General features: G+C 50.5%; 2 protein-coding genes across 2 annotated transcripts; one reads left to right on the forward strand and one right to left on the reverse strand.

Annotated features, from left to right (window-relative positions):
* Positions 1–307: 307 nt before the first annotated feature.
* egfl7 (EGF-like-domain, multiple 7) lies at positions 308–6,559 on the forward strand. The gene is made up of 8 exons (XM_076016275.1): positions 308–442; positions 1,012–1,134; positions 1,855–1,967; positions 2,543–2,638; positions 2,751–2,930; positions 4,908–4,984; positions 5,248–5,410; positions 6,044–6,559. Exons 1-8 carry the CDS (start codon positions 348–350, stop codon positions 6,061–6,063), a joined length of 867 nt encoding a protein of 288 aa, XP_075872390.1. The 5' UTR covers positions 308–347; the 3' UTR covers positions 6,064–6,559.
* Positions 6,560–8,728: 2,169 nt separating this feature from the next.
* On the reverse strand, positions 8,729–20,074 carry agpat2 (1-acylglycerol-3-phosphate O-acyltransferase 2 (lysophosphatidic acid acyltransferase, beta)). The gene is made up of 6 exons (XM_076016276.1): positions 19,258–20,074; positions 15,208–15,341; positions 11,618–11,793; positions 11,384–11,479; positions 10,066–10,138; positions 8,729–9,759 (listed from the first exon to the last, which is right to left on the reverse strand). The coding sequence occupies exons 1-6, from the start codon at positions 19,431–19,433 to the stop codon at positions 9,602–9,604; spliced, it is 813 nt and encodes a 270-aa protein (XP_075872391.1). The 5' UTR covers positions 19,434–20,074; the 3' UTR covers positions 8,729–9,601.
* Between the last annotated feature and the right edge of the window lie 1,288 nt (positions 20,075–21,362).

Genomic DNA, 21,362 nt, shown 5'->3' on the forward strand with positions numbered 1-21,362 from the left:
GGTTCCAGGACGACGCAATGCGCCCAGAAATAGAGTCACCAAAATGCAACCGGAATGTTGAAAGCGGGGGGGGGGGGTTTGCAAGAGTCCATCAGAACCCTCGGAAACCACACACTTCAAATCTTCTCTTCTTCTGATGGAGATGGTTTCTTCTCCCCTGCTGCAGGTAGCCGGAGTCGCCCCCCCCCCGACCCCCCGCAGGCAGGAAGCGAACGCCCGCCGACGTGAGGAGGGACGACTTTGGCTGCGATCCACGCACCCCCTCGTCCCCCCGCCCCCACCCCTCTGCGTCAGCCTCCGAGGGGCGTGTGAGAAGAGCGAGCGGTGGGAACGTGGGAACGACGACGATGCTGCTGCTGCTGCCGCCGCTGCTGCTGCTCTCCTCCTCCTCCCTGCTGGTCCTGCACGCCATGGCCACTCAGCAGCACTACGCCCCCCACGGGTAACACGCCTCCTAACAGGCATTCCGGCCCAGTTTAGCTAACGTGACGCGAAGAGGGGTTTTCTGGAGACAGTGTTGTTGGGGTTCCTCCATAAAAGTAAAGTTTTTGCCACAGTAATCCCATCGCGTTACTCTGTTACTAAAAAAGTAGTTTAATTACAGTAGTGTATTACCGAGTAATAGATTACACGCCAAGATTAGCAGTCTTCGTTCGGCTTCGACGTTGGAGGTGTTTATGGCAAGAGCCCAAAGAGGGGGTTGAAAGTTGAAGCCAGAGGTCAGAGAGGTCAAAGGTCAACCTTGACCTTTGACACATTCTGGAGTTGATATGCAAGCCGAATCGGGAAACAATCAGGCGGCAAATTTAGAGGGGAGGGGGCGTTTGTGCAAAAGGAGAAGCCTCAAGGCTCCAGACTGGGCCCCTTGGAGTTTCCAGCCGGGAGCCCACTTCACTGCAGGGGAGGCAAATCTTCCGCCGCTGTTTGAGGGAACATTAAAACAACCTCTCATCTCACGCCGGCTCATCTCCCCCCCCCCCCCTTTCCCCCCCCCCCCCCTCTCTCTGACAGGAGGAGAGTGTGCGGCCGAGAGCGCCGCCACAGCGTGGTCACGTCCACCGAGTCGTACGTGCGGCCCGTGCACAAGCCCTACATCACCGTGTGTCAGGGCCACCGCCTCTGCAGCACGTACAAGTGAGTCCAGACCCGGAGCCCCGACCATCCTCCTCCTCCTCCTCCTCCTCCTCTTCCTCCTCTTCCTCCTCCTCGTCCTCCACGGCTCGGCGGAGGTTTCATCCGCGAGGAGCTCACAGGCACGCTTGAACAACCGTGCCGTTCCGCCGGTATCGGCCGCACGGCCCCGAATTAAAAAAAAAAAAAAAAAAATCAAACCATCAAGCACTTTTGTGTAAGCGGGGGAAATGAAGTGGCTGCCTGCGGAGAGCGCCGAGTCCTGTTTGTTTTGGACGCCGTCTCGCTCCTATACTTACAGGCTCTCCGTCTCCTTCCAGAACTGTTGCTTTTTGGAGCCCCCCCCCCCCTCTCCATCACCCCCCAGCTTACTAACCCTCCTCCCACACACACACACACACACACACACACACACACACACACACACTCCCCCACATTCTTTCCAATTTAATCCCCCTTTTTTTGTTTTTAACTCTTCCCTCGCCGCTGCAAATGTATCACTTCTGGACTTGATCTTTTTAACTGCTGATCTGCCCGGATTCTGATGATTGTGTCCAAAGAAAAAAAAAAAAGAATCTTCTCCTACCGCATCGGACTCACCTGAGCGAAAACACCAGACAGCCCCACTAAACCCAGGTGTGTGTGTGTGTGTGTGTGTGTGTGTGTGTGTGTGTGTGTGTGTGTGTGTGTGTGTGTGTGTGTGTGTGTGTGTCGTCCCCGCAGGACGTCGTACTCGGTGGCGTACCGGCAGGTCAGCAGGGTGGCGCCGTCCTCCTACCACTACCCCGAGTGCTGCCCAGGCTGGCGGAGGTTTCACTCCCACAACTGCAACCAAGGTAACCCCACCCCCACCCCGGGGGCCGCGTGTCCCACCAACTCCATTCGATACTCAGAATGTCAGCGTAGTGGAGGGAAACGTTGACCTGATGAGTTGGTGCTTGTGTGGTAAAATATTTGAGGAAGCCCCCCCCCCCCCGACAGTGTGTTTAGTATTTAGGGTGCTCTTGGTCAGGCTTCCTTAAAGAAATGGCCGCTAACGAGGAGCAAGATGTATATGCACATGATCTATCTATATTTTTCTAAGTGGTGGAAAAACCAAATGACCTTTATTTTACTGCGAGTACACACTTTAATTGATGTATTTACGGGCAGAATGTGAAGTTTTTTTTTTAAGATCAAAATCTTAAATCGCGCCAAATTTTACACACTGGACCTTAAATTGATGAGCATATGTGGAGGCGGAGCCTCTTAAACAGCGAAGGTCTTACACCTCAGATACACCTGGGATCTCACAAACAACCTCTGGGGGCTTTTCGATTGGCCACAGGTAGAAATTTTCTTTCTCTTAAGCTGAAAAAGAAACAAAACAAAAGCAGCGGATGTAACGCAAACTCCAAACCTGCCCCCTCAGCCTTGTGCGCTTGGCCCTGCGTCAACGGAGGGACCTGCCTGAGACCCGACCAGTGCGCCTGCCCGCTGGGCTGGACCGGCCACCAGTGCCAAACTGGTGAGTACACACACACACACACACACACACACACACGCGTGCACAAAACACGAAGGCGGCCGCGCTCAAACAACCGCGCGACCTCTGACCTCCCCGCTTCTCCTCCCGCCAGACGTGGACGAGTGCGCCGAGCGGCGGCCGTGCGCCCAGGACTGCGTGAACACGGCGGGCAGCTACCAGTGCGGCTGCAGGGACGGCTTCAGGCTGGCCGGGGACGGCCAATCCTGCCAGGGCCTCCCCACCACCACAACTCCTCCCCCACCTCCTCCAACCACCACTCCTCCTTTGGGCGGTAAGTGAGTGGCCTTGGATGGTGTGTGTGTGTGTGTGTGTGTGTGTGTGTGTGTGTGTGTGTTCACAGAGCGCAGAAGAAGAAGAAGAAGAAGAAGAAGAAGAGAGAACTTAGCCAGCCTCGCGGCCCATTATTACTTTTGGTACGCGCTATGCCACTCTCAACTCGTACCGTGAGTAATAATGCACTGCGACTGGTGCCGACTTCCAGACACGCGACTCGCGGCTCCGCCCTGCTTTGATAGCTAGCCCTTCCTTACGATGTTTGCTAGCAGTCCCGAAAGAAAACCATCTGACTCCAGTCGAGACTCTCTCAAGTCGACATCTCTTCTTGTTCCACACGCTCCCAAAATGCTTGCAAACGAGAGAGAGGGGGGGCGGGGAGGTGAGGGGTGGGGAGGGGAGGGGGAAAGAAAGTGGATTTCTGCGCTCGCCGTATCCTAGCGACCGAAAATAACACATCGCCTCCCACGCGTCTACCGACGCGATCGCCGACCCCGGGACGTTTGCGTTCCGTCTCGGCCGTCACTGCTTCTCTGAGGGGAGGGAAGTATTGCGACACAGAGTCTTAAGAGGAGGACGGGGAGAGAAGAAGGGGGGAAAAAATACTGGGAGATTTTCCCATTTCCGGATCTCCCACAGATCTTCCGACCGTGAAGGAGTCTTTGGGGTCGCGCGGAGCTTTAAATCCGCCGGGGCTTTCCTGTCGTCGCAGAATGAAAGGACCTCCGTGCAAAAAACCCGCCAGATAGTCTCGGGCTCGGCTCCAAGCTGCCTCCTATTTATCAAGACCAGGACAGATTGAACCCCCCCCCCCCCCCCCGCCCACACCCGCAAAATGGAACTCCTCAGCCAGAGTGGAGCGCGCTTCCGAACAAGCCAGTCCTGAGTCAGCAGGAAAATAAAGTCATGTTAACGACAGTAACGGGGGGGGGGGGGGGGGGGGGGGGGGGGGTCTCTCTCTCTCTCTCCTGGGAGGCCCACTGAGGTGTTTTCCTCCGTCTTAAGATCTGTTCATCGGTTGGTGGTGATCGTGAATGTAAACAGGAAGGCCGGGAGACTCAGAATGCTGCTGCCTGCTGCTGCACAAGATGAAGAGGGTGAGGAGGGTGAGGAGGAGGAGGAGGAGGAGGAGGAGGAGGAGTGCCAGACTCCCTTTTCGCGTCTCCATTTTTCTCCCCCTCTTCCCGTCCGTCTGTGTTTTTTTTTTGTTCTTCTTGCTGCGCTCTTGGCCAACGCCTGTGTTCATTCCAGCTCCGTCAACCCTCCTGTTTGCTGGGGGTCACCGCCAGTTTCACTCCTCCTCCTCCTCCTCCTCCTCCTCCACCACCTCCCGCTCACCTCAACCCCGTGCTTGTCTCGGTAATGGAGCACATCTGGGAGAGATTGAGCTCCGTCTGCGGTCAGCGTGGAAGGTGCCTCGCTTTGCGCCCCGGGTCGCCCCCCAGAACGGACAGACGGACAGACAGACAGACAGACAGACAGACAGACAGACGGGCATCATCGGCGTTACCCAAATGGGCTCAGTGCTTCTTTAACTGTCTTGATCTCACCCTCTTCAGTTCCCCCTTTTTTAGGGCTTTTAGGGTTAGAATGAAAACTTATGACTGTCTGAACAAAAGGAAACCGGGTCTAGGTCTTTTGGTGTGTCCCCCCCGCCCCCGCCCCCCCCACCACCACCATTCCCATTCCTCCTCATGTGCCCTTAATCTTTCGCTCGACTCTCCGGTTTGCACTTTAGGGACGTGGCCGCGACCATGAATCTTTCCTGGGCGAGGGATTGATGAGGGCCGGGCGGCCGAGTCAAAAGGGGTTCTCCTCTGAGATATAAGACCTAGAGGGACCTGGACTGGGGGGAGCCAGCCCCCCCCCCCCGGCTTTGATCCGCTTCCCCCCCTTTGCACCTCGTTTTCTGGTCAAAGTGACCGGGGTCTCACGCGAGTCGCTGTTTCCAACCCCCCCCCCCCTCTCCCTGCAGGCGGAGGCCTCAGCCTGGCGGAGAACGTGACGGAGGAGGTGCAGAGCCTGAGGGACCGAGTGGAGCTCCTGGAAAAGGTGGGCTTCCCAACAAATAAAGAACATGAGAAAGAAAGAAAGAGGCACCACCTACCCTGATACCTCCCGTGAAAATAAATACCTGGATGCCGTAAAGATTCTGTGAGACGACGCCAGAAACACACGGTTTTATGAAGGCAAACACGTGTTCCGGGGAAATGTGGAAGCAATATTCCAACATGCTGTTTTGTTTTGCCGTGGTTTTTTTTCTCTCTTCACTACAATTCTTCTTCTTCTTCCTCCTCCTCCTCCTCCCGGAGCAGAAACTGCAGATGGTCTTGGCCCCCTTCAGCAGCTTCTTCCCCCTGTCCCTGGACGAGGGCTGGTCGGAGAAGACCACCTTGCTGTCCCACTCCTTCCAGCAGCTGGACCGCATCGACTCCCTCAGCGAGCAGATCGGCTTCCTGGAGGAGCGCCTCGGCACATGTGAGTGACCCGGCTCGAGGGCGGAGGGGCAAGAAGGGCCGCAGGCCCCTCGGAGCCCTGAGGTCAGGGAGACCGGGAGCGGCGTGTCAACGTCTGCCAGGAACCAAAGTTCAAATGCTGCAATTATCCGTAATGTAATAAAACAATAATGATCCCGGTGCAGAAATCCCACAGTGAAATATGGAGCTTCTGTCTTCAGCCGTCCGCTTACCTCTGAAAACACAATGATGGATATTTCGAAACTTTAATCTGCTTAGTTGGTGAAACACAGGCCGTGTTCTGAATTGCAAACTGTTTTTTTTTTTACATTCAAAATTATTGTGTGGTGCAGCTTGTTGTTCCAAGTTGTGGATATTAGTGCTTTTTTTCCCCTTTCTTAAAAGCAATACAAATGTTACAGTGATGTCATTAGTTATGGCTTTCAACATAAATATTTAGTGGAGTTTAAAGTCCGAAATCATCCCGAATGCTGGTGGAGCATCATTAGCCAAGAAATTAGCCCTCTGTTTACAGCCTCCATCATTCATCTGCAACTTTCCCATGCTGAGGAAGTCCAATACCGTTTGTGATGTCACAAGGAGACGATTTCCTCAACTGTGTCTTTTAAAAACTGCTTTCCTCCGCCCCCTGCAGGTTCGTGCCAGGAGAACTAGCACCAGCCAACCAAGGTCCGAAATACCTGCAAAATAATACTGCCAAGCCTCCCCGGCGAGCGCCTTCGTCTGTCCGGCGGGTCAACGCGAAGCAGAAGCCGCCTCAGCTCCGGTGAAGCCGCGCAGCCGATCGCCCGTCAGCCCCCCCCCCCCCAACCCCCCTCCCCCCTTCTCTCTTTCCCGTTGTTGGATTATCGTCAAAAATCCCCCTTTGATTCTGTAAACGGCCCTCGTGGCAACATGACATCACTCCTGTAACATCTGAATCCACCCCATGGGGTTAAAGGTCAGGGTAAAGGGTTTTGGGTTGTTTTTTTTTGTTTCTGTATCAGTGCAGCTGTGTCCTTTGTCTGAGCTCCGAGGCAGACCGGGACATCTGTAGATATCTATTTAAATTATGGTTGTTTACTTTTAGTCACTCCTCAGTTCACCTGTAGCCTTTTTTTTTTATACCTCTGCTTGTAAAGTTTTGTAATAAAAAGGAACTCATCAGAAACACTGTGTGGGCGCTGATGTGAAAGGATTATTAAGTAACGCTCTTTTTTTCCTTTTCTTTTGGGGAAAACAACACTGGAGGCTTCCTCCAGGGAGACACATAAAAGTGAATTTTCTATAAAAGGGGACCGCCGGAATGCTGCTCCGACTCTCTGGTGATTCGCGGTCGCCTCCAAAAATACAGTTTCTCGCGGAAATTCAATTACTTTTACAAATGATCTTCGCCTTCTTGAACAAACGTCGTCATTTGTGTGCGAATCGAGACTCGTTGGCGAGCGTTTTCGGATAAAGAACTCCTCTAGTGACACTGAATTACTACATGACGAGAGAACTACGGAGCAGAGCACTTTCAGGTTTAAAAACAGATGAGTAAGGAAGGCAACGAAACAGCTAGCTAGCGCAGGCAGCCTATGGTCCGGGTGGGGTGGGGGGGGGCACACGCAGCCCGTTAAGCTTTGTAACCCGGCCCGCCGAACTTGCAGAAATTAGAACAGCTGCAGTTCCACCATTCTTTCAGTGTTTCAAGAGCTTTTGTTCATTTTCAATTGACATTAAATCGCATGTTTTCAAACATACCATGAGATATATATTTTTTAGAACCCATCGTGGTCCACCAGTCAAAAAGTTTGCCCACTCCAGACCTTGCGTGTGGCGCCGTCAAGATTCAAAACAGTGACACGCGAGCGAGGGAGGCATTCAGGTGCACACACACACACACACAATTATGAAAAACAAAAACAAAACAATGAGTCTTTATTCTTTCCCAAGGCATTGACGTATACCCAGAAGAAGTGAAACCAGAGGACACTACATCATAGATATTAACCAGATAACTATAATGGGCGTCTATACCATCTGTGCATATTTACAGTACACACGCATACAGTAAGGGACCGCACGCACACAAGGCTCTGCGGGGTGCCGGCTCTGTTTCTCGTATAACCGTCTAAAGCTACAACCAATTATACCTTAATAGCTTTGGTGGTGAAAAAAAATGATATAAAAAAAAAATAAAAAATTCGGAGAAACGTTTCAGTCCTTTTAATGTTCACTGTACCCCCCCGCCCGACCCTCATCCGCTCTAATTCAGCATGAAAAGTGCTTTTTCACAATACTTTTCAATATCTTACACGTGAGCTCGTAAACGACCGTCACCCCCGAGTCGAGGGGAGGAGGAAAAAAACAAAAAAAAAACAAAAAACAAACCTGCAGGATTGTTGCGAGCCGACACGGCAAGGCTTACAGATCGCACATTTGTATCACGCAAATCACGAGATAACCGAGGAGGAAATCAAATGACGGAACACTAGATTAGCAAAATAGATATTTTGGGGAGAGAAATCAGTTTGGTAACGTTCACTTTAGCGTTAACATTCAAAACACTGGCTCAAAAAAAAATATGAATAAAAATAAAAAAGCGGTTCAATATATTAAAACTTAGGGGATTCTTTTCTTTTTTTTTTTTAAGTTGCGATTAGTAGGGATAAATATTTAATTCTGGCCTTTAAAATAAATAAAACTCAGTGAGTGGACTGTTGTCGTTAAAATGATTGTTGAAAATCCGGACGGCCTCCTCCCGTGAAATGGTCCAATAAATACGGAGGCTAGGTGCGTTGCCAGCTGCACACAAGACGACATCCAACTTCAAGACAGTGTCTTTTGCAGGAAAAAAAAAAAAAAAAAAAAAAAAAAAAAAGACGTCAAAGAAATCAAAGTAACCCTGAACGCTGGAGTACATTCGCTGATGGCGCTTGACGGGCAACGAGTGGCGAAGAGGAGCGGCTGGTTCTGTGCAGACGGCACGACGAAGGCAGTGAGCGATGTGAAATTTAAGACCTGTACGAACACTTAAAAAAAACAAAAAAAACAAAAAACATTTTTCAGACAAAAAAGTTTTCAGTTTTCAGACCGTGTGGACGAGCCGACAGCAACCAGGAGAACTCAAAAGAAAATTAAGGCCAAAGAAATTTTTGAAAATAACGTAATATTCCGGAACGTCAAAGCGAAATCACGGTATTTACTTTCAGTCATATAAAACACAGCAACGAAAATAATAATTGGAAAAAAAAGAAAAAAAGCTTTCAGTTGTACATCAGAGGTTCAGAATGTTGAAGTTGGTGGTTGTATTGGGGGTCGGACCCTCCTCCTCCACCACCCCCTCCAATCCCCTCCTTCCTCCCCCCCGAGTTCTACACGTGGCCCAACGTTAGAGGGAACAAAAATATTTGCTAGAGGAAATAAATAGAAAACAAACATACATAATAATGTAAAGCCAGAAGACACTTCCTGCTGCTGCTGCTGCTGCTGCTGCTGAGGTTCGACCGTAATCGTTTGGAGCAACAAACTGAGCAGTAAGAAAAAAAAAAAAAGAAGAAGAAGCACGACGAGGCCGTTTTAAGCGGGTGCAGGTGGAGCCGTGAACTGGTCTCGCTCCTCGGCGGGTCGCCGGGGTCGAGGGGGAGATGAGACGGAGGAAGAAGAGCGCGTCGACCCCTCGCGCCCGCGGCCCCCCCCCTCTCTTTGTCTCTCGGGCCGGAGTCCGGAATGCCGAGGGTGAGGAGGGGGGAGGCGGAAACAAAACAACGGAGGAAGTAGATGTCTGACGTTGTGCGTGTGTGTGTGTGTGTGTGTGCGCGAGAGACGAATGAAACAAAGGCGGCGGCGCAAAGACGTCCGACGCGGACAAAAAGGCCGATGAAGCAAAAAAAAAGGAGGAGAAAGAAGCAATGATATGCGGGGCGGCGCCACCCACGAAGGCATGCACGAGCGACGCACATCCGCACTGTTCGGCTTCGCCGTCCGTCACTCCGCTCACTCGGCGGCTTGCAGAGCAGAGCTGCTGCTGCTGCTGCTGCTGCTGCTGCTGCTGCTGCTGCTGCTGGTGAGGGTCGGGACCGACTGTTCGCTTCACGGGTCGGAGCCGGAGAAGTCGGAGGGCTTGTGACACGCTGTCACTTCGGCTTTCCAGCTGGCCAGCTGTCGGGGGTGGGGGAGGGGAGGTGGGGGAGGGGGGAGGGGGCGGGGCCGGGGCCGGGACGACTGTTCAGTGCCTCGTCGGCCCGTTGCTCTGGGCGACCTTGTCGGAGATGCCCATGTAGGCGGAGCGCATCAGGCCGAAGGACTTGTCGCTGAGGGTGGACACGTCGTCCGACGTCATGCCCTCCGTCTCGATCTTCGGCAGGATCTTCAACCGGATGGTGCCTGGGTGGGGTGGGGGTGGGGGGGCGGGGGGGGAGAGAGGAAAGGCCGTCAGAATCAGTGCGACACCTTGTTTTCCGTCCGTCAGTCTGTCGGCTCCTCGTCTGTCCCGACGCAGCGGAGAACTTCCGCACGCCGGCCCAGGAAACTCGCTGGTGCCCTCTGTCCTGCGGTTGAAGAACTACACCTTTGTGGCCTGGGAGACTTTGAAAGTGTCGGACAGTTGCCCCGACTCTGGTCACTGCAAAGGGAGAGAAGCAGCAGCAGCAGTGGCAACAACCACAACAATGACGTCATCAGTGGGGTCACCTGATTTGAACTGCTTTTCTTTCCGTAGGTAAAAGTTGCTGTAGCTGGAGAACACCACGGGGATGATGGGTGCCTGCAAAACCAGAGGAAAAACAACAACAATGAGGACGGATGAAGTTTAAAAAAAAATTCATCCGAGCAGTTCCAAAAATCACGACTCCTGGATCCCGCTCTCGCTCTGCGACCCCCACCGCCACCATGAAACTGCACTGGCTGAGCCCACCGTGCCCCCCACACCCGCTCACCCCCCCCCCCCCCCACTGCTCTCTCCCCGGGGGGCTGTCCTGCTTCCAGTCAATCTGGCCAGAGACGCGCACGGCGGGACAGAAATAGCCTTTGCTCTCCTGCAGGAATACGAGCGAAGCGAGAAGCCAGCGGTGAAGCCGTAAAAACGCAGACGGCAACATCCAGCATCCAGACTTCTAACCCCCCCCCGCCCGAACCCCAACCCGACCCAAATTTAGCTCGGTCCGCTTAGCGCGGAAAACGCTATCTGCGCGTGTGGAGCCGGCAGAGCCCTCATAGAAAATATGAGCGGTGGGAGCCTTTAATTCTGCAGCCCGGTGTGTGTGTGTGTGTGTGTGTGTGTGTGTGTGTGCATGTACGTGCATGCACGTCTGCCTGATCCAAGGCGATATTAATCTCTAGCCGCCTGGAGCCGACGGCGTTCTGCTACCCGGCCAGATCTGGTTCGGTGGTGATGTTTTTATAATTCATTCCACCTGTGCGACCCCCCCCGACCCCCCTCGATCCAGCGTTCAGGAAAACACCGGGATTGGGGGCCGGAGGGGGAGGGAGGGGGGGGGCCTGAGAGAACAAGGAGCTCCAAACCTCCCACACGCACACAGCCGCAGATAAGACTCGCGAGTCCCCGAGCCGACAGCGTCCCCCCAGGACTCGTCCCGCGTCCCTCTTACGGTTTGGCGGGAGGAATGCGTGGGAAGGGGGGAGAGAGGAAGAGACGGCTCGTATCAGACTGGGGCCGACCGGACCGAAGACGCTCTGACAGAGGGCCGACACAGCGCCGTCACAATGGGAGCTTTCACGTCTCGGCCGCCTCGACCACTTCTAAGCATTCCTGGCTAATAACCGGCGGCCTGAGTCGGTGCTTCCTGCGCACGGCGTCCCCGCTGTATGGTTGGGGGTGGGGGGGGTGGGGGGGGAATCACGAGGCCGCCCGCTGCCAGGCAGTGTCGCTAGCACCCCCGTGTGTCCGGAGTGGGAATAAACCCGGGTAGGTTGCGGCTTGGCCGGGTTTTTCAAGGTACTGCGTTCCAATAGATGTCGACGCAAAGATAGAAAAAAACTTAAACCTGACCTGCGCCTGCACTGCCAGGTGGAACGCTCCCTTTTTGAAGGGCAGGAGATCCCCTCTCTGGTTCCGCGTTCCCTCAGGGAACACCCACAGTCGGATCTGGACGGGCGACGAGGACGGAGGTCAGTCGGGGCGGAAAAACAACAAAGAGCGTGAATAACAACAACAACAATAATAATAATAATAATAATAATGATAATGAAAACAATGGGTCAGGGACGACGGCAAGCAGGTCACCTGGTCGTCCAACATGGTCTTGGCAGCGTCGGCCATGACGCTCTTGGCGTCGCTGGTCTTCTTGCGGTTGATGAAGACGATGCCGCCCAGCCAGCAGATGAGGCCCACCGTGCCGGCGTAGATCAGCTCCTTCTTGGCGATCATGGTGCAGCGGTCCGGGAGGATCTCCATCAGGCCTGCAGGGGCGAAATTGGATTTATTAGTCAAGAATGCTGTGTGCCTTCATGAAAGGTTTTATGTGAAGGTGTTGCACTTTATTCATTATTCGTCGTTGAAGAGTACAGAAAAACCTTTTATTTTGAAAGTGATGTTTGGTGAAAGTCAAAGGTTGTCACTTTATCCATAGGGGGATTCATTTGTGTTTGGTTCTCTAAATGAGGGAACTTCCTCCTTGTCCATGCAGAACCTGTTCCTTTTCAAGTGAAGTCTGGTGAAAGTGAGATTCTCACTTCATTAATTCCAAGTGATTCATCTTTGTTTGGTCAACAAGACTGTGAAGTGTAAAAGATACTTTCAGATGCACTTTATTCCCACTAGGGAAACGTTTGCTATTTTTCTTTGAAAATAAAGAGAAAACATTTGAAATAATTTATTCCATGGTCTTTTGTAATTTAAAAAAAAAAAAAAAAATCTAAATCAAAAATTGAGTTTTCAGAGAGAAAAATATTTTTTGTCTAAAATTGACTGAAAGTTGATCTACAAAATTAAAGCACATGCTTTCTGAGAAGTGCAACAAGCGAGAGAAGTAAAAGACGGATCTTTCCTCGCCAGCGGCGCTAAAGGAACGGGAAAGGAGTGGAAAAAAGTTTTCGGACACCCTTGAGATTTCACTCAATCTCAATTATTGGCATTAAACATTTGCCAGAATTTTTAAAATTGTGTTTTATTGTTATTGAAAACTAAGCACGTGCAGCATGTAGGTACATGTGACTGCATTAAAATAAACTGCACTTGGATCACACCTTTCCCCCCCCCCCGAACACTGAAAGGGAACCTTTAAAGGTGACACCAACAGGGCAACTGAAGGAAGACCTTGACCATAAGGACAACACACAACCAGGCCAGCTGAAGATAAACTTCTGCTATTTGCCTTTTCTATCTTTGACATTTTGGCAAGGCACCCTGAAATGATGTCACCAGATATCAGCGTGCTTGCGTAACAAAAATCAGCCGTTTCTGATCAACCTTTGAGCGGGTGAAAGCGTTGGCGAGCGGCGTGGAGGTTTCGACACCGGCGCAGACGGACACAGAACGACAAGAGACGAGCGATCCCCGATTGAGCCCCGCCGCCTCTCATCCTCTCCCGCCGGGTGTAGCCGTCGGCGTGGCAACCGGGACTCTGCATCAGACGCACGCTGGGTTTTCGCAGCAACGGCTGCTTTCTGAAATCTACCTCGGCGTTGTTGTGCGCTCCTGTGTGTCCGCAACACTGGAAACTGATATCCGATATCCAAATCAAAAACATGGCAAAGTTATGTGAAAAAAAAAAATCCTTTCGTAACTAATTCTACTCGTCATGCGTCTACTTTGTCTTTTCCTAATTCGCCAGCCTCACCAGGAGTTTGTATTGGCAGCTCGGCACTGTGCGTGTCTACCTGCAGCACAGTGAAATACAATCAGGTCATCGGCCGAGTGTTAAATGTGAAGGGACGTTTTCCTGCGTCATGCTGCCACTCGCCGTGTTTCCGTTACCTCTATAATGTCGCAAAAACCTAAATATCGCGGTAAAAGAAATTGGTCATGGAAACACAGAAATTCCGAAAAAAATAAAATATCGCTAAAAAGTTTTGATGCTCTCATTGAGGTGGTTTTTCCAGACGCATCAATGTAGAGGTATGTCGCAAAAGTGTCATGGAAACACTTTTTTCGCAATTACGCGTCGGCGGACGTGACGTACGGGGGGGTCACGTGACCGGTTCACTTCAGGTGAAAATGGCACGTTATGGTTGGACGGAGGAGGAGACGGAATATGTTTTACAAGTAAGCAAAGACAAAAACATAGCAACCATTCTTTGCAGCAAACAAACGTATACAAACGCGCTTCACACCATTCAATGAAAACACCTGCAAAATCGCAATTGTACTTGAATTTTTTTTTTTTTTTTTTTTTTTTAGAAATTTCGCTTTTGTTTTTTGCGAAAAACTGTAATGGAAACGCAGGGAGTGAGATCACCCAGGTCTGCCGGTTAAAAGGGACAAAAAGTCCTGCTGCCAAATCAACGCATTGCCGTGCAAACGAGAACAAACTGTCAATTTTACCTCCAGTTCTTTAAAATGAGGACGAAAAGAAAATTTACTTGTAAGCTATTTTTGCAGGAAAAACAATAAACGTTTTGTTTATATTAGAAAACTAAAGGCAACTCCAAAATATGCAGCGTGCCTGAACGTGTCAGTCCAGCCTGGCACGAGGTTCGTGCTCAGCAGCCTCCGGCAAGCAAAACATGTAAACATGATCACTCCTGCAAAGTAAACGTGAGCTTAAGAACACAAGGATCAAGCCGCCGCCGCCGCCGCCGGGGATGAATCACACCTGTAGATCGATACCAGACGGCGAGCAGCAGAGCAGGCGCCCAGCGATGTCGCCTAATGGTTTTCGAGATTTATAGGATTCAATCTCAGACGTCTGCATAAATCTTTAAGTTGCCCCTGCTACCAAGACCACACCAGGACTCACGGCGGCTCTCTCGCCGAAGTCGTGAATCAGCTCGCGCCAAAAAACTCCGGACGGCCGCCGCTTTTAGTTTATCGCTGCGATCGAGCGAAATGGAAACAATCGACAATCTTCGCTTTTTGAACTCGAGATATCAAAGCCACACGTGGCAAGGACGGTGGGAACGACGTGCGATCTCGACTCTTTTCCCCCTTTCATGGAGAGCCAACGAGTTCCCCAACGACCTCCAATTATCAGCCGATATGATGTTTGGCAAATTCTATCAAGTCAACCGGAAACGTGTGGGAAAGCGCGCAAAGGCTTCTTGAAGCCCTGGGCCAGTGTACAAAAAGAGGAGAGAAGAACACACTGTGTGAACACAGACGCACTGAAACTTGAACCCCAAACTTAACAGTTCATCGATTATCGATTAACAGTTGATTAAGAATTTAATCGATTAAATGAAATTAGTTTAGTCGCAATTAATGGAACATTTTTTACACGGGTCGTTAAAATTATTATAACAGTGTAGTGGCAGGAAAGAGCAATTTACCTGTAGATAAGTTGAAATGTGACCCCTTAGAAGTCAACTTAAAGTCTGAGGATAAATGTTTCGGGTGTTTTTACTGTTCTCTAATGTAAAAATGGGTCACATTGGACCCTCAACATTATTTAAGGGTTGAATATTGTCTTCCTTAGACATTTCTCATTGTGAAATTTAGGTTCTCAGGAAAAATTGCCGCTTGTCAATTAATCGTTAATCGATCGATGAGGTCAATCAACTAACGATTAATTAATTAATCGATCATTTGCCTCCCGCATACAAGAAGTTAAAAATTCCATGACAGGATTCTGACGTTACATGATGGACATGTTGGACTGATGGACAAATCCAAGACGTTCTGACAGCCCACTGGACGAAGTGTAGCGCGGTACCCACCCAGGACGTCCAGGGAGCTCTGGTGGTTGGAGATGATGACGTAGGGCCCCTCCGTCTGGAGATGCTCCCAGCCGCTGACCTCGAATCGAAGGCCCAGCAGGTACTTAACGTGGCGGACCAGGCCGCGGATGATCCTGAGGGAGGGATGAAGGAATGAAGGAATGAAGGGCACTTCATTAGGAGGGAGCGAGGCCGCTGAGCGGAGGCTGCGCAGTCAGGTGACTGGAGGCAGCGCGTGGTTTGCCACGGCGCTATGCTAGCGCGTCGAAACCCAACCCGCCGAGTCCTGAGACCACTCTGTGAATTTTTTGAAGAGTTTCATCACACTAACGAGATGTAGAAGCAGAGCGTGCGCTGCGTGGACGTGCATGAAATCGTGATGGTCCATGATTCTCTATTATGCAGCCCTATTCCCGTGTTTTGAATATTTTCCCACCAGAGGGTGGAGCCAGTCAATATTTGCATTTTGGCTCAGAGTGAAACAGTTTTGTGTTTTCTGGAGTAATGCTGTCCTCACCGCGCTCGCTGTGCCTTTTATAGTTTGAAACGGTAGCGCTGATACGCCAGTGTTATGTTTTTTTTAATCCTGATTTTATGGGAGTCGCAAACGTGGCCAACAGTCGCCTGCGAGTTGCGAAAACCTGACCTCCGTAGAGATAAAGGTGCTATCAGCGCTGCACTCAGCGGGGACAAATTCAGTGTGACATCTTCTCCGATAGGCAAAGCTATCGACGCTCGCGGGGCGAGAACCTTTGCCACAGATGTTATCGTGGAGACGCTCACGCCATCGCAAAAAAGAAAAAGAAAAAAAGAGGACCCAACGAGATCGCCGAGGCGGCTGTGGACAGAAGCCGATGAGTAAACGTTGGTTTTTGAATCTTCAAAAACCAACCAATATACGGAGGGCGATATATGACTGTAAATGTCACTCTTAACCAAAGTGATGTTTATTTACGGTCCACAAGCTTCTTTGGGTTCACAGATATAGAAATATGAGTTTCTCTGTGGAGAACAAAACCACATTTCGTGAATGGCTACCTGCCCACTTCCTTCACTGAGCACCCCAACTTCAATAACCCTTCCTCTGAGGGAAGCAACAACAACAGCATCCATCATCCGCCTCAGCCACGTCACCCATTCAAAAACTAATAAAGGCTTCTTACTCATTAGTGAAACACACAGACGCTCAATCTTTCCCCCTCCACTTATTTCCAATATCACAAAAAGCCTCCAGTGATCAGTTTTCATATTTTGCTGGGTGAACAAATGCGCAAGTCGGTTTTCCATCTTTCCAAAACTGCAAACCACTCGCTTCCAGCTCCTTCCACAAACAAATGCCGCGCTCGACGCGCCACTGTTATCTCGCTCGCAAAAAAAAAAGAGGGCGAGATGAGAACATCAGACCGAATCCCTTGTGCCTGCCGAAACCGCAGAGGGATTGCGCCTTCCAGTCGGTAAAATCGTAGGAAATCCCTGTGCTTAAACGGCTCAGTTCAGGGTCTGCATCGCTTAAGCCCCTTGAGCAAACACAGGTGAGGATCGCCCGAGGACGTCGACGCTACAATATCGGAAGTGCTGGAGAATGTCTCACATCCGCGCAGCTTGCCCTCCAGACAATACGGTGTCCCCGACGCTTAAGCCGGTGCAGCTTAGCGGCCGCCAGAGGGCAAGTGCAACGCCACCCTGGGCTGGTAAACTTGGCAGATGAGTCAACCCAGTGGAAGGCAGCAGACAGCAGCTGTTGCAACAAACCCCTTTTATTTTGAAAGAGCGGCGGCTGGCTCGTACCAACAGGGAGAATAAACTGTATTTATGCCTTCGCGCCTCACCATCTGCAAGGTGAGCCGAGTGATGGTGGGCGTGGTGGGCGCCCTGCGCGCCTGTTGACTTTACTCTAACAACAGAGTCGTCTTGCAGCGCGGCGACCGCGGCGATAACGCACTCAGTCCGGTGCAAAAGTAAACGGTTACGCAACTGTGACTGTGACTGCACGGCTGTGTGTGGAAAGGAGAGGGGTGGGGCCGAGGCGGCGGCGCCGCTCACTTTTATGGCCGCCTTATGCAGCTTCTCCTTTGACTATAATTCAATATAATCCTGAAAGAGGTCTGGCCATACCTGCAGGGATTAATTAAACAGTGCGGCTGACAAAATACCAGCAGAGATTTCAACCCGACCTCGGCTGCACACAGAGGGCCTCGTCTCGCTGGTTATCGCCTCGGGATCAGCAATGAATTGGGAGCCAAAGGTGTTGCAGGTACTAAAGTTCAGTGGCTTGCACAAGACCGGTCGGATGGAGAGCGCCGCTCGTGGCCTCTGCGGGCCGTTCAACGACTGAAACTGCCGCTGGGCCAGTTGCGGAGAGGGACCCCTGGACCTGTCATGAGCTCCAGTCTTATCATTTCTTTTCCATCTGTGGCTGAAAGCAGCCCTAGACGCAAACAACAGCAGGACATCCCAACCGGTCTGAATGAGGATATGCAAAGTTCCAACGTCGACTCCTGCCAGTGCGTCCGACTGCGGAGGCCTGTGCAAACCCTCAGTATTTGGCTGTTTGCATTTGGCTGTTCTAAAATCAGCTGCGAGGAAAACAGCAAGACATAATGAGGCTTTCAGGACTTTGTGCCCCCTCCCGACTGCCAGTGACTGCCCTGACAGACCACCCTGTCACTGGCGAAGCACGGGGGCCCGTTCATCCCCAGATTGGCACGTTTTGAAAACATGAAGGCTTGACCCCGACGCAGGTTCTGTTTTGTCCCACTCAACAGGTCCTCGTAACCTCTGAGCTGACGGTGCGACCCGACGCTGCCGCGATCCGAGGTCGAAGGCCAACGCACCTTCCACAGCAGCTCAGAGTTGCAACCGACGAGGCGTCTGTCATGTCAAGAGCGGGCCACGTGAGGTCGCGCTGCAGAAGGATCTGATAGCGATCCAACTTTAATTAGGTGAAACTTGCCATCTGGCATGCATCACTTCGCGGTAATTACACGGAATGTGCCTGACGACTTATTCTCACGTCTCAGTTTAATAACCCCCCCCCCCCCCCCCCCACACACACACACACACACACACACTCCCTCGACCACCCCCACCTTGAGACTACGGAGCGGAAAACGGCACGCCGACACTGAAGGCGTACGAACATTTCTGTCCTAACCAGTATCAGGTGACCCATGGCACTCTGCTGGTATAAAATAACATATTTCCTCCTATGTTGAGGTCAATGGGTCATTTCCTTCCGCGCCGATGCCCCCACAAACGCAATGACTTACTAATTACACAGAAGATGGAATTAGAAACTGGTAATGCACTAGGGTGCAAAAATGAGATGCTACAATATAATACCTTGGAGGTGGGGGGGGGGTTGTGCCAGATTGCATGCAGATGGTGTGTTTGTGCTTCCTCTGCACACAGTTCTTGCTCAGTGTGAGTACACATTCCTTCACTAGAACTGTGTCAAGCACACAGCTGCCCCAGATTTGCAAAATAACGTTCAATTGTCGTGGCATTCTTGACTTCCGTGGCTCGTGTCTGACGGGGGTTAAGTGAAAGTTCCACCTTGTTCGAAGCGACATTCTGCCGGATGGTACGACACATACATTCGTCGCTATGTCATGCAACACTCACCACGGCTAAAATAGAAAGAATAAGCCATTATAAACCCGAGCACTACGCCTGTGCTTATGTCAAATCTCAACGCAAACATGATTGTTTTCGGCTAGCGTAGCCTAGCACGTTGCTGCTGTCAACGTACCGGGGGGCTAGCGCTCTAGCGTTGCAGTGATTCGTGATTAGTTTTTATTTAAAAATAATAATAATCATTTAAATGTCAAGTGCAACGGCCGGAAGGTAGCAGAAAGGCAAGGGTTTTCCTGACAACACGCTGACATACCATAGTAACAGCGGCTATGATACAAAACGGTGGTTTTATTGTGGCAGTAGGGCATCAAGCCGCCTAGCATGCTAGCAACGGGCTAGTGGGCAAGCTACGCCGCGGACGTTTGTTATGCCAACCGTGGAAGAGAAATAAATAAATAAAAAAAAATAACTCACCGCATGTTCTCGACGTCTCTGCCGCCGCTTTTCATGATGCACAGCGGGATGGCGACGAGCGCCAGGACCATCATCCAGGCCACGTAGAAGCACTTTTTGAAATAGAAAACAAACGTGCTGCTGGTGCACATCAGGAGCGGGATCGCCAGCAGCGGCATCATCCACAGCACATCCATCGCGATTCCCCCCGTCAAGGAACGTCAGTGAAAGCGATATGCACGCGGCCGACGGAAAGAAGAAGAAGAAGAAAATAAATTAGGAAGCGGTCGGCAGCAGGGGCCCACGAGACAGACGGAGCGACGACGCGAGCCTGACAAACATTCCACGAGTTACGAGGTTGTTCTTCCCTCTTCGGTGAAAACTGGCGATGGGCAACGCTCGACTGTGACTGCCCGGAGGGACGTTTGCTCATCTGTTGCTAAATGGCATCATGAGGTGGAGTCAAGTCGTCACAGGCGACAGATTTTTTTCCCCCTTCCTATTTCCGGTTGCATGACCACGTCCCATACGCTTCTTCTGATGTCACGGGCTTCCGTAGTTTTCTATATTCCCTCCAAATTGTGTCTTTTGCGATAGCTCCAATGTCGCCTGTGCAAAAATTTAAATAATAAAAATAAAAATGAAAATCCATATCCAGGTTTCCTGTAACAGAGCCAGGTGAGTGCCCAACCCCTCCTTCCATTCCGCGACCAAAAGGGCGATTCATAAAACGAGATCAGGTTGACATCCGATTACAAAACAACATGTGTAATTGGATTAGGGGTGATAATCCAATCCTTGGCCATAATCTGACACTGCCAAGAAGCCTTGACTGTTAGATTTCACCACGTGTCATGGAGCCTCGCTTGATCAGATTTGTAAGATTAGACCGTCAAATCCTGCTGGGGGGGCGAGCCAGAAAAACCCAAACAAAACAAAACAAAAAAAACCCACAAAAAAACAAGTGCATTTCAGGTTAACGGTTGCTTCTTGTTTCACTTTCACTTTTTTTTTTTTTTTTTTTTTTTAGAAAAAATGGCTCTTTTCTTAAAGTGAGCGACCTAAACAACTCGGTTGTTTTGATTCCCGTTAATTCGATTTAGTGACTGCAGCAGCGTGAGCGGTAGATGTTTTCACAGCGGCAATTTTGGCTGGAAGCGTTTGGCTCGACGCAGGTGATTCCAATAGGATTAATCATGGTTCTGTCCCATTTGTGTCAACAAAGACTTCCAGGTGCGGCCACGAAACAAGCCTTTCATTAAATTCCGCTAGACCATTTTGACGTTTCTGGCCAATATAATACTGATTAAAGTTCTGATCAATTTGTTTCCAATCCAAACTAAAGATACACGTAAAAATACAAAGGCAGGAAAAGACTTTCTAAATGCTACTTTTATACATTTATACATTAAAAGCTCGAATCATCTTTCTTCATGGGTAAACTAATTCAACACACACACACACACACACACACACACACACACACACACTCAAAAGAGAGAGAAATACGGTCCAGGCCTTTAACATGGTTTATTGTGTTTGGACATCTGTGCGAGCTGTGGATTGCTCAAAACCAAACATCGTCTTGAAACGCAAGAGGGGACAAAGGACGATGTTGAATCTGGAGTTACTCATCAGACCCCACTCCCGAAAAAATAAATAAAAACCGCCTATCAGATAATCGAGATGTGCAGGTGAGGATCAGAGGAAAAACGCTCGACTTGTGCTCTCATCCCAGCTAGTACTACGTCCAGCGGATATGTTCGGCGTCGGTACGTTTCTGTGAGGTCACAGAAGGTCAATGCAAAGCAGAAGGACCTGCGGACTCCACAGTCGTGCTCTGGCCGTGCTTAATGCTTAGAGCGCTGGATTGACTGTCAGCTTAGTCTATTTGAAACACAAAGTTAGTGGGCTTTTCTGTACTTGGAATGCAACATTGGCCACACAATAAAATAGAAAAAAAAAAAACTTTTCTGAATTGCACATAACAAGCATTTTCCATGATCACCAACATGATCTGAGTAATTGCATTATGAACTCACAGTATTCCTGAACATAAAGATCTTACGATACATGGTTGCAGCTTCTTTTTTTATTAGTTTTTTGTTTGATTGATAAAGATAGAG

Source organism: Nelusetta ayraudi, unplaced genomic scaffold (genome assembly GCF_046127955.1).
Source record: "Nelusetta ayraudi isolate G7.1 ecotype Tasmania unplaced genomic scaffold, CSIRO-AGI_Nayr_v1 ptg000221l, whole genome shotgun sequence".
NCBI lineage: Eukaryota > Metazoa > Chordata > Actinopteri > Tetraodontiformes > Monacanthidae > Nelusetta > Nelusetta ayraudi.